The 20,059-nt window shown below is 33.8% G+C and overlaps 3 protein-coding genes across 8 annotated transcripts in view; all 3 read left to right on the plus strand.

Moving 5' to 3' along the window:
* LOC108201553 (disease resistance protein RPV1-like) overlaps window positions 1–20,059 on the plus strand; it is a 60,062-nt gene that overhangs the window by 30,325 nt on the left and 9,678 nt on the right. The window lies entirely within an intron of this gene.
* Window positions 1,149–6,481, plus strand: LOC108201790 (disease resistance protein RPV1-like). 4 transcript variants are annotated; one of them, XM_064084189.1, is made up of 5 exons: window positions 1,866–2,002; window positions 3,166–3,290; window positions 3,542–3,820; window positions 4,468–5,649; window positions 5,735–6,481. In XM_064084189.1, exons 2-5 carry the CDS (start codon window positions 3,192–3,194, stop codon window positions 6,125–6,127), a joined length of 1,953 nt encoding a protein of 650 aa, XP_063940259.1. In that variant the 5' UTR covers window positions 1,866–2,002; window positions 3,166–3,191; the 3' UTR covers window positions 6,128–6,481. The 4 variants fall into 4 exon arrangements, 3 of the variants coding, with proteins under 3 accessions (XP_063940259.1, XP_017225567.2, XP_017225566.2); XM_017370078.2 differs by lacking the exon at window positions 3,166–3,290 and having other exon boundaries at window positions 1,919–2,002; XM_017370077.2 differs by lacking the exon at window positions 1,866–2,002 and having other exon boundaries at window positions 3,054–3,290.
* LOC108201789 (disease resistance protein RUN1) lies at window positions 9,635–17,073 on the plus strand. Of its 3 annotated transcripts, none has more exons than XM_064085044.1 (5): window positions 9,637–10,425; window positions 10,607–11,711; window positions 11,928–12,206; window positions 15,506–16,501; window positions 16,590–17,073. In XM_064085044.1, exons 1-5 carry the CDS (start codon window positions 9,776–9,778, stop codon window positions 16,992–16,994), a joined length of 3,435 nt encoding a protein of 1,144 aa, XP_063941114.1. In that variant the 5' UTR covers window positions 9,637–9,775; the 3' UTR covers window positions 16,995–17,073. The 3 variants fall into 3 exon arrangements, with proteins under 3 accessions (XP_063941115.1, XP_063941114.1, XP_063941113.1); XM_064085043.1 differs by having other exon boundaries at window positions 9,638–10,425; window positions 15,299–16,501; XM_064085045.1 differs by lacking the exon at window positions 11,928–12,206 and having other exon boundaries at window positions 9,635–10,425; window positions 15,299–16,501.

A 20,059-nucleotide genomic window follows, 5' to 3' on the forward strand; every position in this document is an offset into this window, starting at 1 on the left:
ATATAATAAGTTTTATAAATGAAATATTATTATGTTTTAATATAATCGATTATTTTTTTAAAATAGTTTGATTAAACATTGTGAGCCACTGGGTTCAAAACTTTAATATATTTTTTATATTTTTATTTTTTGTTGTTATACTTCCGATAACCCTATGATTTTGGGCTCAAATCTTAGTAATTCTGTTTTAATATATTATATGTTTCTTACCAAAACACATATATTTATCTAATTAATTAACTCAAATCACTTTTAATTCAATGAAAAATCAACATCTAAAAAAGATTTTTTTTAATATGATTTTTGTCCCAATTTAATTAGATTCCTGATCCGTCCATGCATTACTTCTACTGTATAAAGTAGAACTATGTAATGCAATCAGAAATCGATGATGCAGTCAGTATTCTTTTATACTAGCTGGACAAATATATGATATCAGTAATATTAGTCGTGTCCACCAGCTACAGAGCAATTTCTCAGCTATTTCTCAACTATTCCAAACTACTTTTTTAAATTTAATATAATAATAGAGTCTAATTCATTTTATAATTTGATACAGCATTAAAAAGATTTAGTCAGTTCACTTGGTATACATACAGCAAGTTTGTTTCATTAGGAGACTTTATTTTAGGAAATGTTTGGTAAATTATTTACTTTCTGTATCCCATTCATTTCTATATGGTTTTCTTTTTTGAATGTCACCGTTTTTATACATTTAATAAATAATAACTTTTAATAGTATAAAAAATTATTACACTCATTATTTTCCTCCACTATCTACATTATATAACAATACAAGAGCAGTGAAGAAATGTGCTCCAAAGGGGTTATGTATAATTATGATCAGATTGATTCAACAAATATAACTCATCAAATATGTTTTTCTATATTTTATTGTTAATGCGTGAATAGTTGGAGTGTTTCAAATTTTGCGTATTCTCTAAACATGTCAACTAGATGATACATAGATGCCAAGTGGATGATATAACTGCTTTATACCCGCTGTAACACTATTACACCCACTACTTTACTCTACTATCGCAAATCTATTTTTGAATATAAATGAGTCTCATCACTTTATTTATTTTTCATATAGTTTTACTCATGTTTTACACTTTTTCTTGGTTTTCATATCCACACTCCAATGTATATAATTGGGTGGGACTGAAAGAAGGAGCAGTGAAACTAATACAGACTTTTCAACCATCAGAATGAACAAAAAGTCGTGAGTACTAAAAGACTCCAAGTAGTGCAAAGAATAAATATACAGACCACATATTTTAGAGACCAGGAAGTTGATAAGTACAGACCTTAGTTGTTTGAATTCATTCTGAATCAATGGCTTTTGAGTTATGGGAAACGTTCAAAGATTCAATCACGGCAATCACGGCATACGCCGAACTCTCACCTGTGACTTTGGTTATATTTGTAGCTTTGGGACTTGCCTTGTTCTACGTTGTTTCGGTGATGTGTTTAGGCCCTCTGCTCAGCCAGACCAGCAGTACTGTTCGGTGGGGAAAGACAAGGATCAATTAGCAACTGTCACCTCATCCCCTCTATGGGATGTCTTTTTGAGTTTTCATGGCAACGACACTCGCAGAAATTTCATTTCACATCTTTACCGTGCTTTGGATCAGGCGGGGATTGTAACTTTCAGAGATGATCCTGCACTTGAAAAGGGCGAAGAAATCTCATCAGGTCTGCGTCAAGCAATCAGAAATTCTAAGATGTTTGAACTGGTTATCTCAGAGAACTATGCTAATTCGTCGTGGTGCCTTGATGAGCTTGTAGAGATCCTGAGTTGCAAGAAAATAAAGAATCAGGTTCTTACGGTATTTTACTATGTTGATCCATCAGATCTACGACACCACAAGGGGAGTTTTGGTATAGCTCTTAAAAAGCATCAGAAGCGTCACTCTGTTGATAGGATTCACAAGTGGAAATCCGCGCTTACTGAAGTGGCAGATCTATCAGGTTACCATTTGGAACACACGAAAGAAGAGTAAGTACCTCTATGATGAGTTCTGTATCTAATTATACCATCTATTTTTCTAGCGATGTTCTGCTACAATTTTTTTGTAAACACATTAAAGGACTTGCGACGCAACGCATTATATATTATTGATATTACCAAAAGATTACAACTCTGTATATTGTAGTAAAATTAAGTAACATTAACAGGAGTGAAGCAGACACTATAAAAAATATTGTTGAGAATGTATTGTCCCAAGCATCAACAAAGGTCGTACACCTTGAAAGATGTCTATTTGGGACAGATTCTGCTGTCGAAGAGATATATCGACGACTAAGCATGGCGTCAAATGATGTCCGCGCCCTTGGAATATGTGGGATGGGTGGAATTGGGAAAACAACTATAGCCAAGGCCTTCTACAACAAGTACTCCCTTAAATTTGATATAAGTTGTTTTATAAAAAATGAAAAACAGAATTCACAAGGAGCTAGTCCACTTTCTTTACTTCACCAACTCTTGAAAGAGCTTCTCAGAGTGAAGGATTTGAAGGTCCGTAATTCTGAAAGTGCACTTCGAAAATTGACAGAGATTCTAAGTTCTAACAAAGCTCTCATTATTTTTGATGATTTGGACCAGTCAAATTATTCGGAATTGGTAGTAAGAATTTACAAGCACTTTTCAGTTGGTAGCAGATTCATATTTACGGCAAGAGATACAAACCTTCCAAATCAACTGAAAGTGGCAATGTCAAATGGAGAAATATATATGGTAAAGTATTTGAATCAAATGGATTCATCGGAGCTATTTAGCTATCATGCCTTTAACATATCAAAGCCTCCCGGAAAATACTTAGCTCTGTCTCAAAGTTTTGTTACTCATGCGGAAGGCCTGCCGCTGGCTCTAAAGATGTTAGGTTCATCTTTGTGCGGTAGGACGAATATATCAATTTGGAAAGTTAAATTGGAAAAGGTTAAAAAAATTCCGATGAAAGATATCCAAAAAATCCTTCAATTGAGTTATGATGAATTAGAAAAAGATACGCAAAAGGCTATTTTCAGTTATATTGTATTCTTCTTCCTGGGAAAGAACATAAATGAGGCTATTGACGTATTCGAGTCTTGTAAATTTTATCCTGGGGATGGGATACGAATTCTAGTAGACAGATGTCTACTAACCATTGATTCCCGTAATAGGTTTCAAATGCATAATTATAGAAGATATGGGAAGAAATGTCATTCGTGAAGAATCCAAACATGCCCGAGTCAGGCTCTTGCACTTGGATCAAGAAGAAGCATCTCAAGTTTTTCCAAATCAAGGGGTAAACAAAATGCTAAATATTTTAGTTCTAATTATGAGATAACATACTACGCTTTTTTTAATATATAATTAATTTAATAATCAAATATTACATTATAAATAAAATATAGTTCATTATATTACTTATAAACATTTTTTATTTAGAAAAATTATTTCCAAGTAGAATCTAGTTTATAAGTTTCTAACATATTCCAAATGTGGTTTCGGAGGACACTTTTTCACTTTTACCACGGTTTGTTATTGCACATTCAGGAAATGGATAAAATTGATGGACTGATTATAGATTGTACAACGTCTATAAACAAATACTGCAATGGAGAGCTATTTGAAAGATTGCCAAACATAAAATTATTGAAATTAGTTGATGTGTATCATATCAAAGGTAATTTCGAAGTTTCATTTCATCAGTTGAGGTACATCAGTTGGCATGGCTGTCCTTGGACCCATTTACCTTATGGTGTTCATCTACAAAAGCTTGTTGTTTTAGACATGCCATTCAGCAGATTTGATAAATTGTGGAAGATTGCCGAGGTATGTAATCACATAACTTAACTAATTGTCTTTCTTCCTTATATATGTATATTAGTATAATATGAGAATTACACCCCCACAAAAAAATGAAAAACTGTGATGCTAATCACAAAAGACAAATAGGAGGAACTAAAAAACAAGTGTCTAGTATATATTTTTCTCATTGCTGGTTGTCTGTTTCCTCTATAGTTGGAATAAAGACATGTTGGAACAAAGACATTAGATAAAATTTGCTGAACCGGTAAAACATTATGTTTCAATGGTATTGGCTATATTTTAAAAATAATATGTTATTAATATTTAGATTGTTATAAATAGAATATATCAGTTTAATATGGTAATAAATAATATGTAATTAGTGGGAAGAAGGAAAATAAATTGCGGGAGATGGCGTGTAATTCACTACAGATCGGTAGTGGTTCGACAAATATAGTCATTCATAGGGAGATGACTATAATTATAAACAAGGGCTTGCTATGATTGGAGTGCAGTTTTTTGTGGACATTGGCTATAATTTTTGATTTTGGTAAGCCAGTTGACTTCTTGTGGTTGGAGATGCTTTTAAGTTCTAATGCAAACTGAAAACTCTTCAAACCTGGCATTAATTTCTGATTAAGAGTTGATTTATGGCTGTATTGATTGAACAGTTGCCATGTTTGCGTCATTTGAATTTGGAAGGATGCAAATACTTGAAGGAATTGCCCCACTCAATTGAAAAGTTGACTGCTTTATACCATTTGAATCTGAATGGTTGTGTGAATCTAAAACGACTTCTCAAACCCATCACACAGTTGACTACTCTGAGTCGTTTGAATATGAGGTTTTGCAGCAATCTGAGACTATTGCCCGATCAGTTGGGCGATTTGAAAGGCTTAAAGAGGCTTGATCAGTTGGGAGATTCAATTGCTCACTTGAAGAAATTAGTTTATTTGAAGTTGGAAGGTAGCAAGCAGCTTAGAAAGTTACCTGAGCAATTTGGGAACATGGAAGGCTTGGAGGAATTTAATGCATGTCACAGTGGAATCGAACAATTGCCAGACTCATTTTCAAACCAGCTTAAATTGAGATCTCTGAATCTGAGAGGATGTTCAGAGATGAAGAGATTGCCTGAGCAGTTGGGGAAGATGCAGTCTCTAGAATCGCTTTATGCTTTTAATACAGCAATCGAAGAATTACCGGATTCTATTGGATTACTTCCTAGGATACAACGGTTGCATTTTGATGAATGCCATAAGCTAACATATGTTCCGAATAGCATCTGCAATCTTAAATCACTCGCAAGCTTATATCTTACCACCCGTGAGGACATAATAAAAATTGATTTGACTGAGGCCATGAAGGATATGAACTTGGAGGACCTGCGTCTGAGTTGTAATATAAGAGTTTGGTTGCCCATCATTCTAAGTTTTTCTTCTCTGACATATTTACGCCTCCGTGATGAGTGCGGGAGTCCCTCCCCAACCAAACCCTTTAGTTTTTCTAAGCTTTCCAACCTTGACGTACTTTCTTTGACTAACAGTTCAAGTCACGGCTCCTCCTTTCCCGAACTACCACCAAATTTAATATTGTTGGAGGTAGACAACCACGCTTCACTAGAACAAGTACCTGATTTGTCTTACCTCGAACACTTGAAAGAAATTTCCATAAGGAGATGCTGCAGCCTTCAATCTGTCCAGAAACTTCCACCTCATCTTTCAAGCCTTACAGTTACAGATTGTACAAGCCTACAAGAGTTTCCAGTTCTGTCAATGTTGAGAGATTTAGAACTACTGGAAGTTACTGGCAACGGCAGCAATTTAAAAGTCAATTTAAAGGAAAATCACCTTCAGGTTTGTGGTGTTTTTGATCTTTCTCTTCCAATAATAATACTTTGGACATATTAAATCCATTTCCATTTCTCTTTTAATGTTACAGCTAATTAGAAGAGACTGGGGGTCTACATTTGGAGCAACTCTACAAAACAAGGAAATAGCAGAGTGGTTCGACTATAAAAACAGGGGAGGGTGCACACTATCTTTTCATGTTCCCCCAAACTTGGGAGATCACTTCGTGGGTGTCGCCTTCTGGGTTGTTTATAAATGCTCCTATGATGGATGGTCAGCAGTTGAAGCTGTTATTACAAATAAAAGAGAGGGCATGACAACTGCCTCGCACAGCAAGGGTATTAATTCTGGCAGAAAGGGTGACGTGCTATCATTTATACATTGCATAAGGGCAGAGGACATCTCAATGAAGAGCGGAGACAAAATTATGATTTCTTATCCTGACGGAGAAGTGAATATGTGCGGGGTTCACATACTAAAATAGCCTTCCACGAAGAGCCTAGCGACAGAGCCAAGTAAAATGTTGTATAATTTGATTTTGTAAAGAAAGTGTTGAATAGTTAGAGCATCTCCAACCATTGAAAACCCTTGGCTAAAAAGTGAGTTGGCATACTTAAAATAAAAAAATTTAGCCAACAGCTCGAAAAACTCAACTCCAACCATGCTCCGCTGTTGTCTATAAATTTAGCCAACCTCCTATGGATGGCTAAATTTGTTGAACCTCTACAGGTCTGTAAGAAAATCTGTAGGAAGATTGCATATCATTTATTACCATATTGAACTGATATATTCTATTTTAACAATCTAAAATATTAATAACATACTATTTTTAAATTATAGCCAACCAATATAGTCAATACCATTGAAGCAAAATGTCTTACAGGTTCAGCAAATTTTACGTAATGTCTTACAGATCCCATTTTTTTATCAATATCTTATTCATGTAATATAATAAAATGTGTTCAAAATATAGTAAAAATTAGCGATTAATAGATTCATTATTTTTTTTGAAACAAAGGTGTTAATCTAATAACAAAAAACCATACGGCATCTACACCAATGATCGAGTCGAACAAACAGTAATTTGCAATCGCCTGTTCTCATAAAGAGACAGTTAAACGATATTTTAAAGAAAATGTATATACAAATACAAGTACCCGCTTCATGCATCCGAAGCATGCTCGTTGAATTACTGGTACCCTCTTCATCATGCCCTGACAGAGGTATCGTCTGAGGTATCGACCAAAACGGCGATTCCATACAAACTTTCATCACCAAATCAAGACCCTGCTTACAATTAAGAAGCGAAAAACAAAACTCTCACCAGAAAGAGAAAACAACCTTAGATCTGAAGCAGAACCACTGGAACAAGAGAAATCAGACTGAAAATCCACCCGCTTGAAACAGAGAAGAAAGAAAACGAAATCTCCGATGGTTTTAGATCTAAAAATTCTTCCGAGAATAGATCCGGAGCAGAACCACAAAAACAAGAGAAATCAGACTGAAACTCACCCGCTTGGAAGAGAGACAACGAAATCTCCGATGGTTTTAGATCTAAGTATCCCGAGAAGATGTATTATTCAAAAACCAGAAAGAAAAACAAAGCAATCAAGTGATTCGGGGCTTTCCACCGGTGAAAACCGATAGAAGCCCCAGGCGGATTTGACAAGAAAGAGGCTAGAGAAAATTAGGGTTAAGGGAGAGGCTAGGGTTAAAAAGCTGTGTTAATAGATTCATTATTAAAACGTGCTTTACTTATTCAATTTTACAAATTTGATTAGTCATTTTGTATTATTTTATACCAAATAGTTCAAGTTTCATCTGGGCAGGGATCCATGCACAGAGCCAACGAAGCTCTAAAGAATGGGTTTAGATGGGTCATTGGAGATGGTAAGGAGGTGGTGGCTGTTCAGGATCCTTGGCTGCGTAGAAAGCAAGATCATCGAGTAGAAAATAGTCATATTTATCAAGGAAGAGATGAGAAAGTTGCAGACATATTCTTACCAGGTACGAAACAATGAAATTTTGATCTAGTTCAAGCTCAGTTCCGTAGTGAGGAAGCCATGGCTATCTTAGCCACTCCGATCCCTAAGGTCCAGATTAAGATCGTATAGGCCATGGTCTACTCAGAGTGCAGGTCGGTTACTGTTGTTGAAAGTACAGGTTGGGCTAAGCTCTGGAAGGTGAACATCCCACATAAAATGAGGGTCTTCTTACGGAGGTTTTGTAGAAATACAGTTCCAGTCAGGAATAGGCTGAGAGGGAAGGGAGTGCAGGTGCCCACTCTTTGTCCGATGTGTAATAGCGATGTTAAACACTTGTTGCATATATTTTTAGATTGTCAGTATGTTGCTAGGTGTTGGCGTCATGCAGGATTGCAGTATGACATGGCAAGCGTTAAGTCTGCTCCGGAGTGGTTGCTTCAAAGTGTTATGTTATTGTTATAGAATCCTGATTAAGAAATTCAGACTCCTCAAAGCAAAATAGATGCATGAGCCACAACTATGTTTTCTGCTTTTATGTGTAAATATATAGTGACAAGATAAAGAGGGCATACGTAAATAATTTTTAATAATGGCTCCGATATATGCAGAAAATGTTGTTCTGGACAGGACTGGAAGAACTCGACCAATTTCAGGGACTGGAAGATCGCCATTCTCTGCTGCTTGTTCTTGCCTCCTTTTATTGATCTTGCAGGGATTGAATAGGGCGTTGAGTAGCTTGAACCAACAAAATTAATCAGAGAACATTCACAAAGTAGTTGATAGAATGTAAATAGCAGAAATAGGTGCACTGCTTACAGAAGGCATCAAGATTTCATCTATATGTAGCAAAATGATATATAATAGTTTGCAGACTTGGCCTTCATTTTTTATTATGTTCACTAGTAACAACAAAAAAGTCCCAATTGCAATCTAATAACCTTTAAAGAGAAACTGAAGCACTTGTGTGAAGTCATGAGTTCCAGAGGAAATCGGATTGTCAACTACTGCATGCTTAACCTTTAAATAATCAGGCCCAACACCAGCGGACCAGACGGCGGCCTTAAAATCACGCCATCAACCTGAAAACCACCTCCACCAGATACTGAAGCTAGCCGAGTCGCCTCATTCAAGCTATAAAGAGTGTTTTTACACCTGAGTAGTATCCCATTCTTTGCAGCTATACGACAGGAATCGTTCCTTGGGGTTGACCGATGAAGTTTAATTACCTGCCCATTCCATCAATTGCCGGATGATTTATTTCCCTGCAATATATGAATTCTTAAATTATGCACCAAATCAGTAACAGGGGAAAGATGAAAAACAGAAGCTACTGACAAACATGCATCTGGAATGTCATATACAAAATGTGAAGCACGCCATAACTGGGAATGACATAAGCACAATGACATCAGAGTTAAATAGCAAACTCTGGACAAAGAGGTTACCCTCTTCTCATAATATGGACAAGTAGTATGAACTGGGCAATTTCAGTGAAGTTGCCAAGTATATGATTGAAGTTTCGAGCTCCATTATTGTCAAAAAGTAGTAGTATGAATTTATACAATTTCAGTGAACCTGTCAAGCATTGAAGTTTCCAGGCGAGACCGGAGTTTTGAGTGAAGTTTTCAGCTTTTCATGTCACGAATTTTTTTTATTAAGTTATAACAAACTCTTAGAATTTATTTAACTATTTTCATAATAATTTAGTTTTGAAATATTTTTCACAGCATAATTTAATTTTAGTTAAGAGAATTCATGACGACACGACATTAATATTTTGTGGAGGGCCAGCTGAATTTTCTGATTAAGAATCAGAATGACATACACACTTTGACAAAAATAAAAAGAATATGTAAAGAATATCAAACTTAGACGATAAATTTCAAAAAATATGAATTGAGGTTTTATAAACTTTTAAATATATTCAAATTATAAAGAAAATTAAAAGTAAGGAAAGGGCTCAAGACTCAAGACTTGACTCAAGAGTGCCCAAAAAGGCTGTAGTAGTGGAAAAAGAAGACATAAACAGTGACCACACATTTAGAGATAGGGAAGTGAAAAAAGCATTACAAAGCCAGTGCATTTTTATCACCTGCAAACATAAACAGTGTCCTCGGTTTAGTTTTCTTCTACTTCATTCTGGATCAATGGCTTTTGTGTTATGGCAAACGTTGAAAGAATCAATCACAGCATACGCAGAACTCTCACCTGTGACTTTGCTTACATCTCTAACCTTGGGACTTGCCTTGTTCTACGCTATTTCGGTGATGTTGAGGCCTTCTGCTCAGCCACACCAGCAAGTCGCAGTGCTGGAAGACAAGAATGAATTAGCTGCTGTCACTTCATCCCCTCTATGGGATGTCTTTTTGAGTTTTCGTGGCCAAGACACTCGCAAAAATTTCATTGGACATCTTTACCTTGCTTTGGATCAGGCAGGGATCGTAACCTTCAAAGACGATCCTGCACTTGAAAAGGGTCAAGAAATTTCAACAGGACTGCGTAAAGCAATCAGAAAATCTAAGATGTTTGTAGTTGTTATCTCAAAGAACTATGCTGATTCGTCGTGGTGCCTTGATGAGCTTGTAGAGATCCTGAGTTGCAAGAGAACAAAGAATCAGGTTATTCCCGTATTTTACTATGTTAATCCATCAGATCTACGAAGCCACACGGGGAGTTTTGGCGTAGCTCTTAAAACGCATGAGAAGCGTCACTCTGTCGATAGGATTCAAAAGTGGAAATCCGCGCTGACTGAAGTTGCAGGTCTATCAGGTTACCATTTGAAACTCACGACAGAAGAGTAAGCACCTCTACGATGAGTTCTTTATCTAATAATACCATCTGTTTTACTATTATGTTCAGTTATACTTTCTGTAAACACATGACATGCTTACTGACTAAAGGACTTGCAACGCAACACATTATATATTATTCATATAAGAAAAGGATGACAACTGTGTATATTGTACTATAATTAACAGGAGTGAAGCAGATACAATTCAAAAAATTGTTGAGATCGTATTGTCACAAGCATCGACAGAGGTCGTCCACCTTGAAAGATTTCTATTTGGGATAGATCGTGCTGTCGAAGAGATATATCGACAACTAAGCGTGGAATCATATGATGTTCGGGCCCTTGGAATATGTGGAATGGGTGGAATTGGGAAAACGACGATAGCCAAGGCCTTCTACAACAAGTACGCTCAAAAATTTGATATAAGTTGTTTCATGGAAAATATAAAACAGAATTCACAAGGAGCTGGTCCTCCACTTCCTTTACTTCACCAACTCTTGAAAGAGCTTCTCAGAGTGAAGGATTTGAAGGTCCGTGATTGTGAAAGTGCACTACGAAAGTTGAGAGAGATTCTAAGTTCTAACAAAGCTCTCATTGTTTTTGATGATTTGGACCAGTCAAATTATTCGGAATTGGTAGTAAGGATTTGCAATCTGTTGTCAGATGGTAGCAGAATGATAATTACAGCAAGGGATTTAAACTTGCCAAATCAACTGAAAGTGGAAATGTCAAAAGTAGATACATATGTGGTGAAGCCTCTGGATGAAATCGATTCACTAGAGCTCTTTAGCTATCATGCCTTTAAAAGATCAAAGCCTCCCAGAAAATACTTAGCTCTGTCTAAAAGCTTTGTTACTTATGCGGGAGGCCTTCCACTAGCTCTAAAGGTGTTGGGTTCATCTTTGTGCGGTAGGACCGATGTGTCATTCTGGAAAGTTAAATTGGAAAAAGTTCAAAAAATTCCAATGGAAAATATCCAAGGCATCCTTCAACTGAGTTACGATGAGTTAGAAGATGACACACAAAAGACTATTTTCCTTGATATTGTGTTCTTCTTCCTGGGAAAGAAGATAGATGAGGCTAATGATGTATTCAGATCATGTGAATTTTTTCCGGAGTGTGGGATACCAATTCTAGTTGAGAGATGTCTACTAATCATTGATTCTGATAATAGGCTTCGAATGCATAATCTTATACAAAATATGGGGAGGAACATTATTCATGAAGAATCCAAACATGGCGGGTGTCGGCGCTTGTACTTGGAAGAAGCATCACATGCTTTGCCAAATCAGGTAAACAAAATGCTAAATATCTTATTCTTCTCTATGAGATAACATGCATGCTTTTTCTTAAAATATAATTATTTGACTGAATTATTAAATTTATATTCGGAAAAATTACTCTTAACTAATATTTAATTTATATGTTTTTAACCTTATGCAAAATGTGATTTTGCGTACATGCAACTTCTTACTTTTGCTACTGTTTGCTTGTAATTGAACATTTAGGACATGGATAAAATTGAAGCCCTGGTAATAGATTGTACAATGTCTATCAACAAATACTGCAATGCCGAGCTATTTGAAAGGTTGCCAAACCTGAGATTACTAAAATTAGTTGATGTCTATGAAATCAAAGGAAATTTCAAAGCTTCATTTCATGAGTTGAGGTGCATAAGTTGGCATGGTTGTTCTTGGACGCATTTACCTTATAGTGTTCACATGCAAAAGCTTGTTTTCTTGGACATGCCATTTAGCAGACTTGAAACATTATGGAAGATTGCTAAGGTATGAAATTAAATATCTTAACTATTTCTCTCTCCCGCTCATGTGTTATATATACTAGCTTTATATGCCGGTACTTAATGAATGGATTAACCAAGCAACATCGTTTTACACCTTCACATAACGTTACGTTTCATGGATCATATTCGGCATCACACATATATCATATTATAGTTCATGCATAGAAAACTTAAAAATGTATATTAATGAATAATCTAAATTTTCTAACATTGAGCAAAGTATGAAAATATCCGAACCAACCTCTTCAAAGACTCAACGAAGCAAAATCTGTAGGAATTATAGACCTGTAAAAGAAAATAATACATGAGAAAATATAAGATATATATATATATATATATATATATATATATATATATATATATATATATATATATATATATATATATATATATATATATATAGGGTAGCACTCCATAGCATACCCTCTTATATGGAGTTACGTAGCACACCATTATAAATATACACATAATATATATTCTATTATATTTTTTATGAAATATAATTGCAAATTTTGGTTATTAAACCGAAAACGAAGATATACAATTTTTTTATTCCAAAGATCATCTAAAATTATGCAATATTGATTCTATAACAGAATAATAATCATCCAGAATTATTCTGTTGTAGAATCAGTTTCGAAAATATACTTTTTTTCATCAAATTTTAAGTTTTAAATTACTTAAAATAGATATATTTTATAGTATTCTATATTAGAATCACGTTTTATATGTATTTTATAACAGAATTTATAATAAAATTGATGATTTATAGTGGCGCACTATGTAACTCCATATAAGGAGTCCCTCTCTTGAATGTTAGCATATATATATATATATATATATATATATATATATATATATATATATATATATATATATATATATATATATATATAGTTGCACTCTAACACTTTATACTACAAGAAATGCGGCTTTTTTCGACCGCCAAATTCTGGTCGAAAATAGGTATTTTCGACCGTTTTTGTTCGAAATTATCTATTTTCGACCGCCGGAAAGCGGTCGAATATAAGCTGGTCGAAATTACCTTTCCGGTCGAAAATAATTATTTTCGATCGTTTTCGACCGCCCAAAATTTCGTGCTCTTCCTTGAAAATTTTTGAAGTTTTTCATTTCCCGCTCAAAATTTTAAAAATTTGGTCGAAAATATAAATTCGACCGCAATTTCAAATTCCCGCCATTTGTGCTAACTTCGACCAAATCTATCGGTCGAAAATAATAGTACCTGTAGGTGCAGCTGGTCGAAAATATTTAACCATTCATTTTTTCCGGTCGAATTTATTACGCAATTAGATCGAAACTATTTTTACCATTTATTTTTTCCGGTCGAATTTATTATTTAATTATTAAAAAAAATCTGGTCATATAGACCTCTGCCTACCTGTACAAACCCAAGAAATAAAAAATCCAAATATTCACCAAAAAATCCAACAAACGCAAATTTACCAACAAACACAAATTTACCAACAAACTATATTACCAACATCCAATATTCTTAAACCAAATTTAACATACAAGAGTTAAGAGGCACACTGGCATGCATATCAATCCATTATCCGAAGTACAAGTAGACAACAAAATATAAGTGATATTTTCATCACTGCCATTTAGGGGTTAGCATTCGGTCGGTCCGGTCCAAAACCGGACCGAACCGAATAGACCGAGAACCGAAGTTTTAAATTTTTTTGGACCGAACCGGACCGAAGTTTTATAATGGACCGAACCGGACCGAACCGAAATAATTCGGTTCGGTCCGGTCCGGACCGAAAGAACCGAAATTATATTAAAAATAAAAAATTATATTATAAATAAAACTAAAATCCATCTTTATTTTAAAATTTTCATATTAATTAATCACCCCCAATTCATTAAAGATAGATATAATTAAATTTACAAATTAGATATTATAATTATAACATATAAGATATATATAATATAAATATTATTTAAAATTATATATATTTCGGTCTATTCGGTCCGGACCGAAATATTTTTTTACGGACCGGACCGGACCGAACTTTATTTCGGTCTATTCGGTCCGGACCGAATGGACCGAATTTTCAAAAATTTAGGACCGAACCGGACCGAATTTACACGGTTCGGTTCGGTTTTTCGGTTCCGGTTCGGTTTTGCTCACCCCTACTGCCATTTACCAAAATATAAATGATATTTTCATCACTGCCATTCACCAAAATATAAGTTAAATATTTAAGATTGTCAAATCCCAGGAAACTACCTCATTCTTCAGTTGCCTATACTAGGATAAAGGGTATAAATAGGCATTCACATCAAATTCCCCTTCTTCGCTCGCCATAGGCTCTGCCATATCAATCCCCTTACCCTTCCCCACTGGCTTTGTCAGAGGAACTTCCTTCCCCACTGGCTCTGCCTGACAATAGCAAAAATATTAATAACTTAAGTGCTCATAGCCAAGTAATCATAATGCCAATCCACAGACAGTATGTTATGGATATTAGCAAAATTATGATAATTCTTCAGCGGCGATATATATTATAGTAAATATATTTTTCAAACTTACATTAAAATTGAGTTGCATATTTTTCAATCTGCCATTATCTATAATGCATTAAAATTGAGTTGCATATTCTTAATTAAGAAAAGAACAACACATAAAACTATCATAACACTTTTTTTTTCATAAAAAATAATTTGTCAAGTAAGAATATGATATGCAGAGACAGAGAGTTAGTTATCCAAAATCTGATTAAATGACCATTTTTATTCTCTTGTTTGACTATTTTGTAGAACATCGTGTGTCTCCGGCTTCATTCAAGTTAACAATATTAGTCATAAAAAGAGGATAAGTTAGATAATATATCTATTGCTATTACTATTACTATTATACAGGATAATAACAATTATCAATTATTTGTGATTTCTGTCGGATTATAATTACTACAATAGTAAGTATGTAGTTATACAAATATGGAGTCATAATATGTATTATAATTTTATACTTTTGGAGGTTGGGGCTTGTACTAAGTTCTGAAAAGAAACTGAAAAAGCTGAAAAACTAGCCCTTATTCTGATGGACAGTTGCCATCCTTGCGCCACTTGAACTTGGAAGGATGCAAATACTTGAAGGAATTGCCCCACTCCATTGGACACTTGACTGCTCTTTACCATTTGAATTTGAATGATTGTGTCAAGCTAAAACGACTTCCCAAACCCATTACACAATTGACTACTCTGAGTTGTTTGAATATGAGCAAATGCAGCCATCTGAAACTATTGCCGGTGCAGTTGGGCGAATTGAAAGGCTTACAGAGGCTTGATGCAAGTTATACAGCAGTTGAGCAACTGCCAGATTCAATGGCTCACTTGAAGAATTTAGTCCATTTGGATTTGAGCTATTGCGAGAAGCTTAGAAAGTTACCTGAGCAATTTGGGAACATGGAAGGCTTGGAGAAGTTTGATGCAGCTGACAGTGCAATCGAACAACTGCCAGACTCGTTTTCAAACCTGCTTAATTTGTACTCTCTGAATCTGACTGGATGTTCGCAGCTGAAGAGATTGCCTGAGCAGTTGGGGAAGATGCAGTGTCTAGAAAAGCTGTCTGCGTCTTATTCAGCAATTGAAGAATTACCGGATTCTATTGGATCACTGCCTAGGATAAAAGTGTTGGATTTCAGCAAATGCGAGAAGCTTACATGTGTTCCAAATAGCATCCGCAATCTTAAATCACTTAAATATTTATATCTTAACTCGGATGAGGACATAATAAAAATGGAGTTGATTGAGGCTGTGAATAATATGAAGTTGAAGTACCTGAGTCTGAGTTGCAATATAAGAGTTTGGTTGCCGTTCATTCTAAGTTTTTCTTCTCTGAGATCATTAATTCTCCGTGATGAGTGCGGGAGTCCCTTCCCAACCAAACCCTTTAGTTTCTTTCAACTTTTCAACCTTGAATTTCTTTATTTGACTAACTGTACAAGCCACGGGTCCTCCTTTCCCGAACTACCACTCAATTTAAGAAGGTTGCAGGTAGATAATCACGCTTCACTAGAACAACTACCTGATTTGTCCTACCTCAAACATTTGGAGTTTATGGACATAATGAGATGCTGCAGCCTTCAATCTCTCCACAAACTTCCACCTCATGTTGAATTCCTTACAGTTGAAGATTGTACAAGCCTACAAGACTTCCCAGATGTGTCAATGTTGAGCGATTTAAAACGACTGAATGTTTTGCGCAACGGCAGCAATTTAAAAGTCAGTTTAGAGGAGAATCACCTTCAGGTTAGTGGTGTTGTTGGTCTTTCTCTTCCACTTATACTCCTTGTACATATATATTAAATCCATTTCCATTTCTCTTTCTATCTTACAGCTAAGCAAATTTGGAGCAATTCTACAAAACAGGGAAATTGCAGAGTGGTTTGACTATAAAAACAGGGGAGGGTGCACACTATCTTTTCATGTTCCACCAACCTCGGGAGATAACTTCGTGGGTGTCGCCTTGTGGGTTATTTTTAAAAGCTCCTACCAAAACAATTTTAAAGTTGTTATTACAAATAAAACTGAGAAAACAACGACAACGGCCCCGATTACTCTTGGTTATATTGATGTTGATGACGTGGTATCGACTATATATTGTTTAAGGGAAGAAGACGTCTTAAAGAGCGGAGACAACATTATGATTTCTTTCGAGGATGATCGGGCTTTTGGAATAGAAGTGAAAATGTGCGGAGCTCACATACTAAAATACCCTTTCCAGAAGAGTCTTCAGGCCTAGCCAAATAAAATGTTGTAAATTTTTCTTCACAAAATTGTTGTATAATTAGAAAGCTTAAATTTGGATAATTCGTCGGAATTCAAAATTTACCAAATTAGAACGTTTATATGTCTTTATATATATATATATATATATATATATATATATATATATATATATATATATATATATGGCATTGCTCAAAACAGAACACCCTTAAAAGAAAAACAAAGAAGAACACTTTGGAATCGAACATAGAATCTCATCTAAAACTTGAATTAAATTCTAACTTTAAGCTAATTAACCATTTATTATGAATAATAATAGTATCTAGCATGTTTAACAACAATTATGGATTAAAAATAACATGATTCTATGTGATATTAATCATGTAAAGAATATATACATGATTCTATTCTGGATTCTGTTTTGGACTCTGTTCTGGATTCTATAATATTTCATATTAATAATTTGGATAGATTTGGATGTTAGATTTCATATATTAAGTTTAGTTAGTGCTTAACTATGTAATTATAATCATAACAAATCATTTTTTATGAAAGAAAAAGTGTTATGATAGTGTTCTGTGTTGTTCTTTTTTTAAAGTATTCTGTGTGGAGTGCAACCCTATATATATATATATATATATATATATATATATATACAGTGGCGGAACCAGGACTAAATTCCAGGGGGGGCTCAAATTCGAAAGCGCAGCTGAGTAAGTTGTCGTGGGTTCGCGGCTGAATGAATATATAGTAGTGAGATTTTGAGTTAGGGGATCGTCAAGTGAGTGCGTATGACTTATGAGTGTATCTTTTTGTATGTACTCCCTCCATCCCAAATTAGATGATCCTTTTGAGAAAATTTTTTATTCCGAAATAGTTAGGTCTTTTCTTTTTCCATGCACATTTATCAACAATCTTCCATTCTTACCCTTTATTATTTATCATTTCTAATATACTATCTAGCTAATGTTATAGAAAGTCAACGCAATAAATATGGGCAGAAATAGAAAAAAGAACAATCTTTTGATACTCTTTAATATACGTGAAATGAGTAAAAATCTCATCTAAATTGGGATGAAGGGAGTATTTGTTAATCTGTCTTTAGACTACGAGTAAGTCCAAAGTAGAGAGAAAAAGAGAGTGTGCATAAAAATTTATTAGAAAATATAGTATAGAGCAAGGAGAGAGAGGTGCCTTATAAATAAGGTCGGAAGAGGTTGTCCTAATGATATAAGGCATCACTAGGACATTGTTGGATCAACATTTTTCATCAAATACCCTAAATTATGACTTAGGATGTGTTATAAGGTATCTCCTGGACACATTCTAAGTGCCCTGAATTATGTGTTATAAGGTATCTCTGGGGCTCAAAAAATTATCCGGGGCTCAAAAATTTTCTCTTCTTTATTTTATAATATATCTATGACTAAAAAAAAAAAAATTATTAAATTTTTTTGGTCTAGCCGGGGCTCAAGCCCCCCTCTGCCCCCCCCTAGTTCCGCCCCTGTATATATATATATATATATATATATATATATATATATATATATATATATATATATATATATATATATATATATAGGGTGAGGTTCAAATTGGAACCAATATTAAAATTAGAACTTAGGACCACACACATCCATTAGATCAATATGAATTCAATGGTCATGATCTGCCTAGCTATATTATATAAATTACAACTTAATGCTATTTAATATACCTTATCTTATATGTAAATCGTTATTACAAATCATAATAATCATTAAATGCTGCCTACTTATTATAATAATCAGTAAATATATATGCACTTTGTTATAAATGCAAATCAAATCTACAATTTGTGATTCTCAATCAATTTTAATAATATAATATTGTAAAACACGAGATTCTGTTGCAGTACATGTAATATTACAAAAATGAGATGTTGTTGCAGTACATATCTAACTAAAATAGATTACAAAACACAAAATTCTGCTGCAGTACATGTAATATTAAAAAAAACAAGATTATGTTGTAGTACATATCTAACTAAAATATATTACAAGTACATATCTAGCTCATATAATATTACACAACACGATATTCTGATGCAGTACATATCTAGCTCATATAATATTACAAAATACGAAATTCTGCAGCAGTACATATAAATAATAATAAGATATCAAAACATACACATTCGAACTCTTCGTATTTTACTAATATATATGAATTAAATATTAAATGTATTTTTATTGTAAAATGATCAAATATAAATTAAGAATGTGCATTAATTGAAGGCATGTATATTTAAATATGTACCATATTAAAACAATTCATATGTTTAATTTCATACATTAAAATTATTTTCATTTAATGACTATTAATTTGGTTCTAAAGTTCTAAGTTTAAGCGGTTCTGTCTAGAACCTGACCCTATATATATATGGGTTGCACTCCACACAGAACACTTTAAAAAAAACAACATAGAACACTATCATAACACTTTTTCTTTTATAAAAAATGATTTGTTATGATTATAATTACATAGTTAAGCATTAACTAAACTTAATATATGAAATCTAACATCCAAATCTATCCAAATTATTAATATGAAAATATTATAGAATCCAGATTAACATCCAAATCTATCCAAATTATTAATATGAAAATATTATAGAATCCAGAACAGAATCCAGAATGGAATCATATATATATTCTTTACATGATTAATATCACACAGAATCATGTTATTTTTAATCAATAATTGTTGTTAAACATGCTAGATACTATTATTATTCATAATAAATGGTTAAGTAGTTTAAAGTTAGAATTTAATTGAAGTTTTAGATGACATTCTATGTTCGATTCCAAAGTGTTCTTCTTTGTTATTCTTTTAGGGGTGTTCTGTTTTGAGCAATGCCATATATATATATATATATATATATATATATATATATATATATATATATATATATATATATATATATATTACTTCATATGCATATATGTTTTAAATTGTTTTTGATAATATATTATTTATGTAAATATCAAGAAAATATGTTCAAGTACGGTAAAAGCTAGCAATTAATATATTGATTAT

Source organism: Daucus carota, chromosome 9 (assembly GCF_001625215.2).
Source record: "Daucus carota subsp. sativus chromosome 9, DH1 v3.0, whole genome shotgun sequence".
Classification (NCBI taxonomy): domain Eukaryota; kingdom Viridiplantae; phylum Streptophyta; class Magnoliopsida; order Apiales; family Apiaceae; genus Daucus; species Daucus carota.

Coding starts and splice junctions, on each gene's coding strand:
- LOC108201790 (XM_064084189.1), top strand. CDS start 3,192: ATGGGAAGAAATGTCATTCGTGAAGAATCCAAACATGCCCGAGTCAGG. Junction 3,821..4,467: donor AATTGTGGAAGATTGCCGAG/GTATGTAATCAC, acceptor TTGATTGAACAG/TTGCCATGTTTGCGTCATTT. Junction 5,650..5,734: donor TAAAGGAAAATCACCTTCAG/GTTTGTGGTGTT, acceptor TTAATGTTACAG/CTAATTAGAAGAGACTGGGG.
- LOC108201789 (XM_064085043.1), top strand. CDS start 9,776: ATGGCTTTTGTGTTATGGCAAACGTTGAAAGAATCAATCACAGCATAC. Junction 11,712..11,927: donor CACATGCTTTGCCAAATCAG/GTAAACAAAATG, acceptor TTGAACATTTAG/GACATGGATAAAATTGAAGC. Junction 12,207..15,298: donor CATTATGGAAGATTGCTAAG/GTATGAAATTAA, acceptor TCTGATGGACAG/TTGCCATCCTTGCGCCACTT.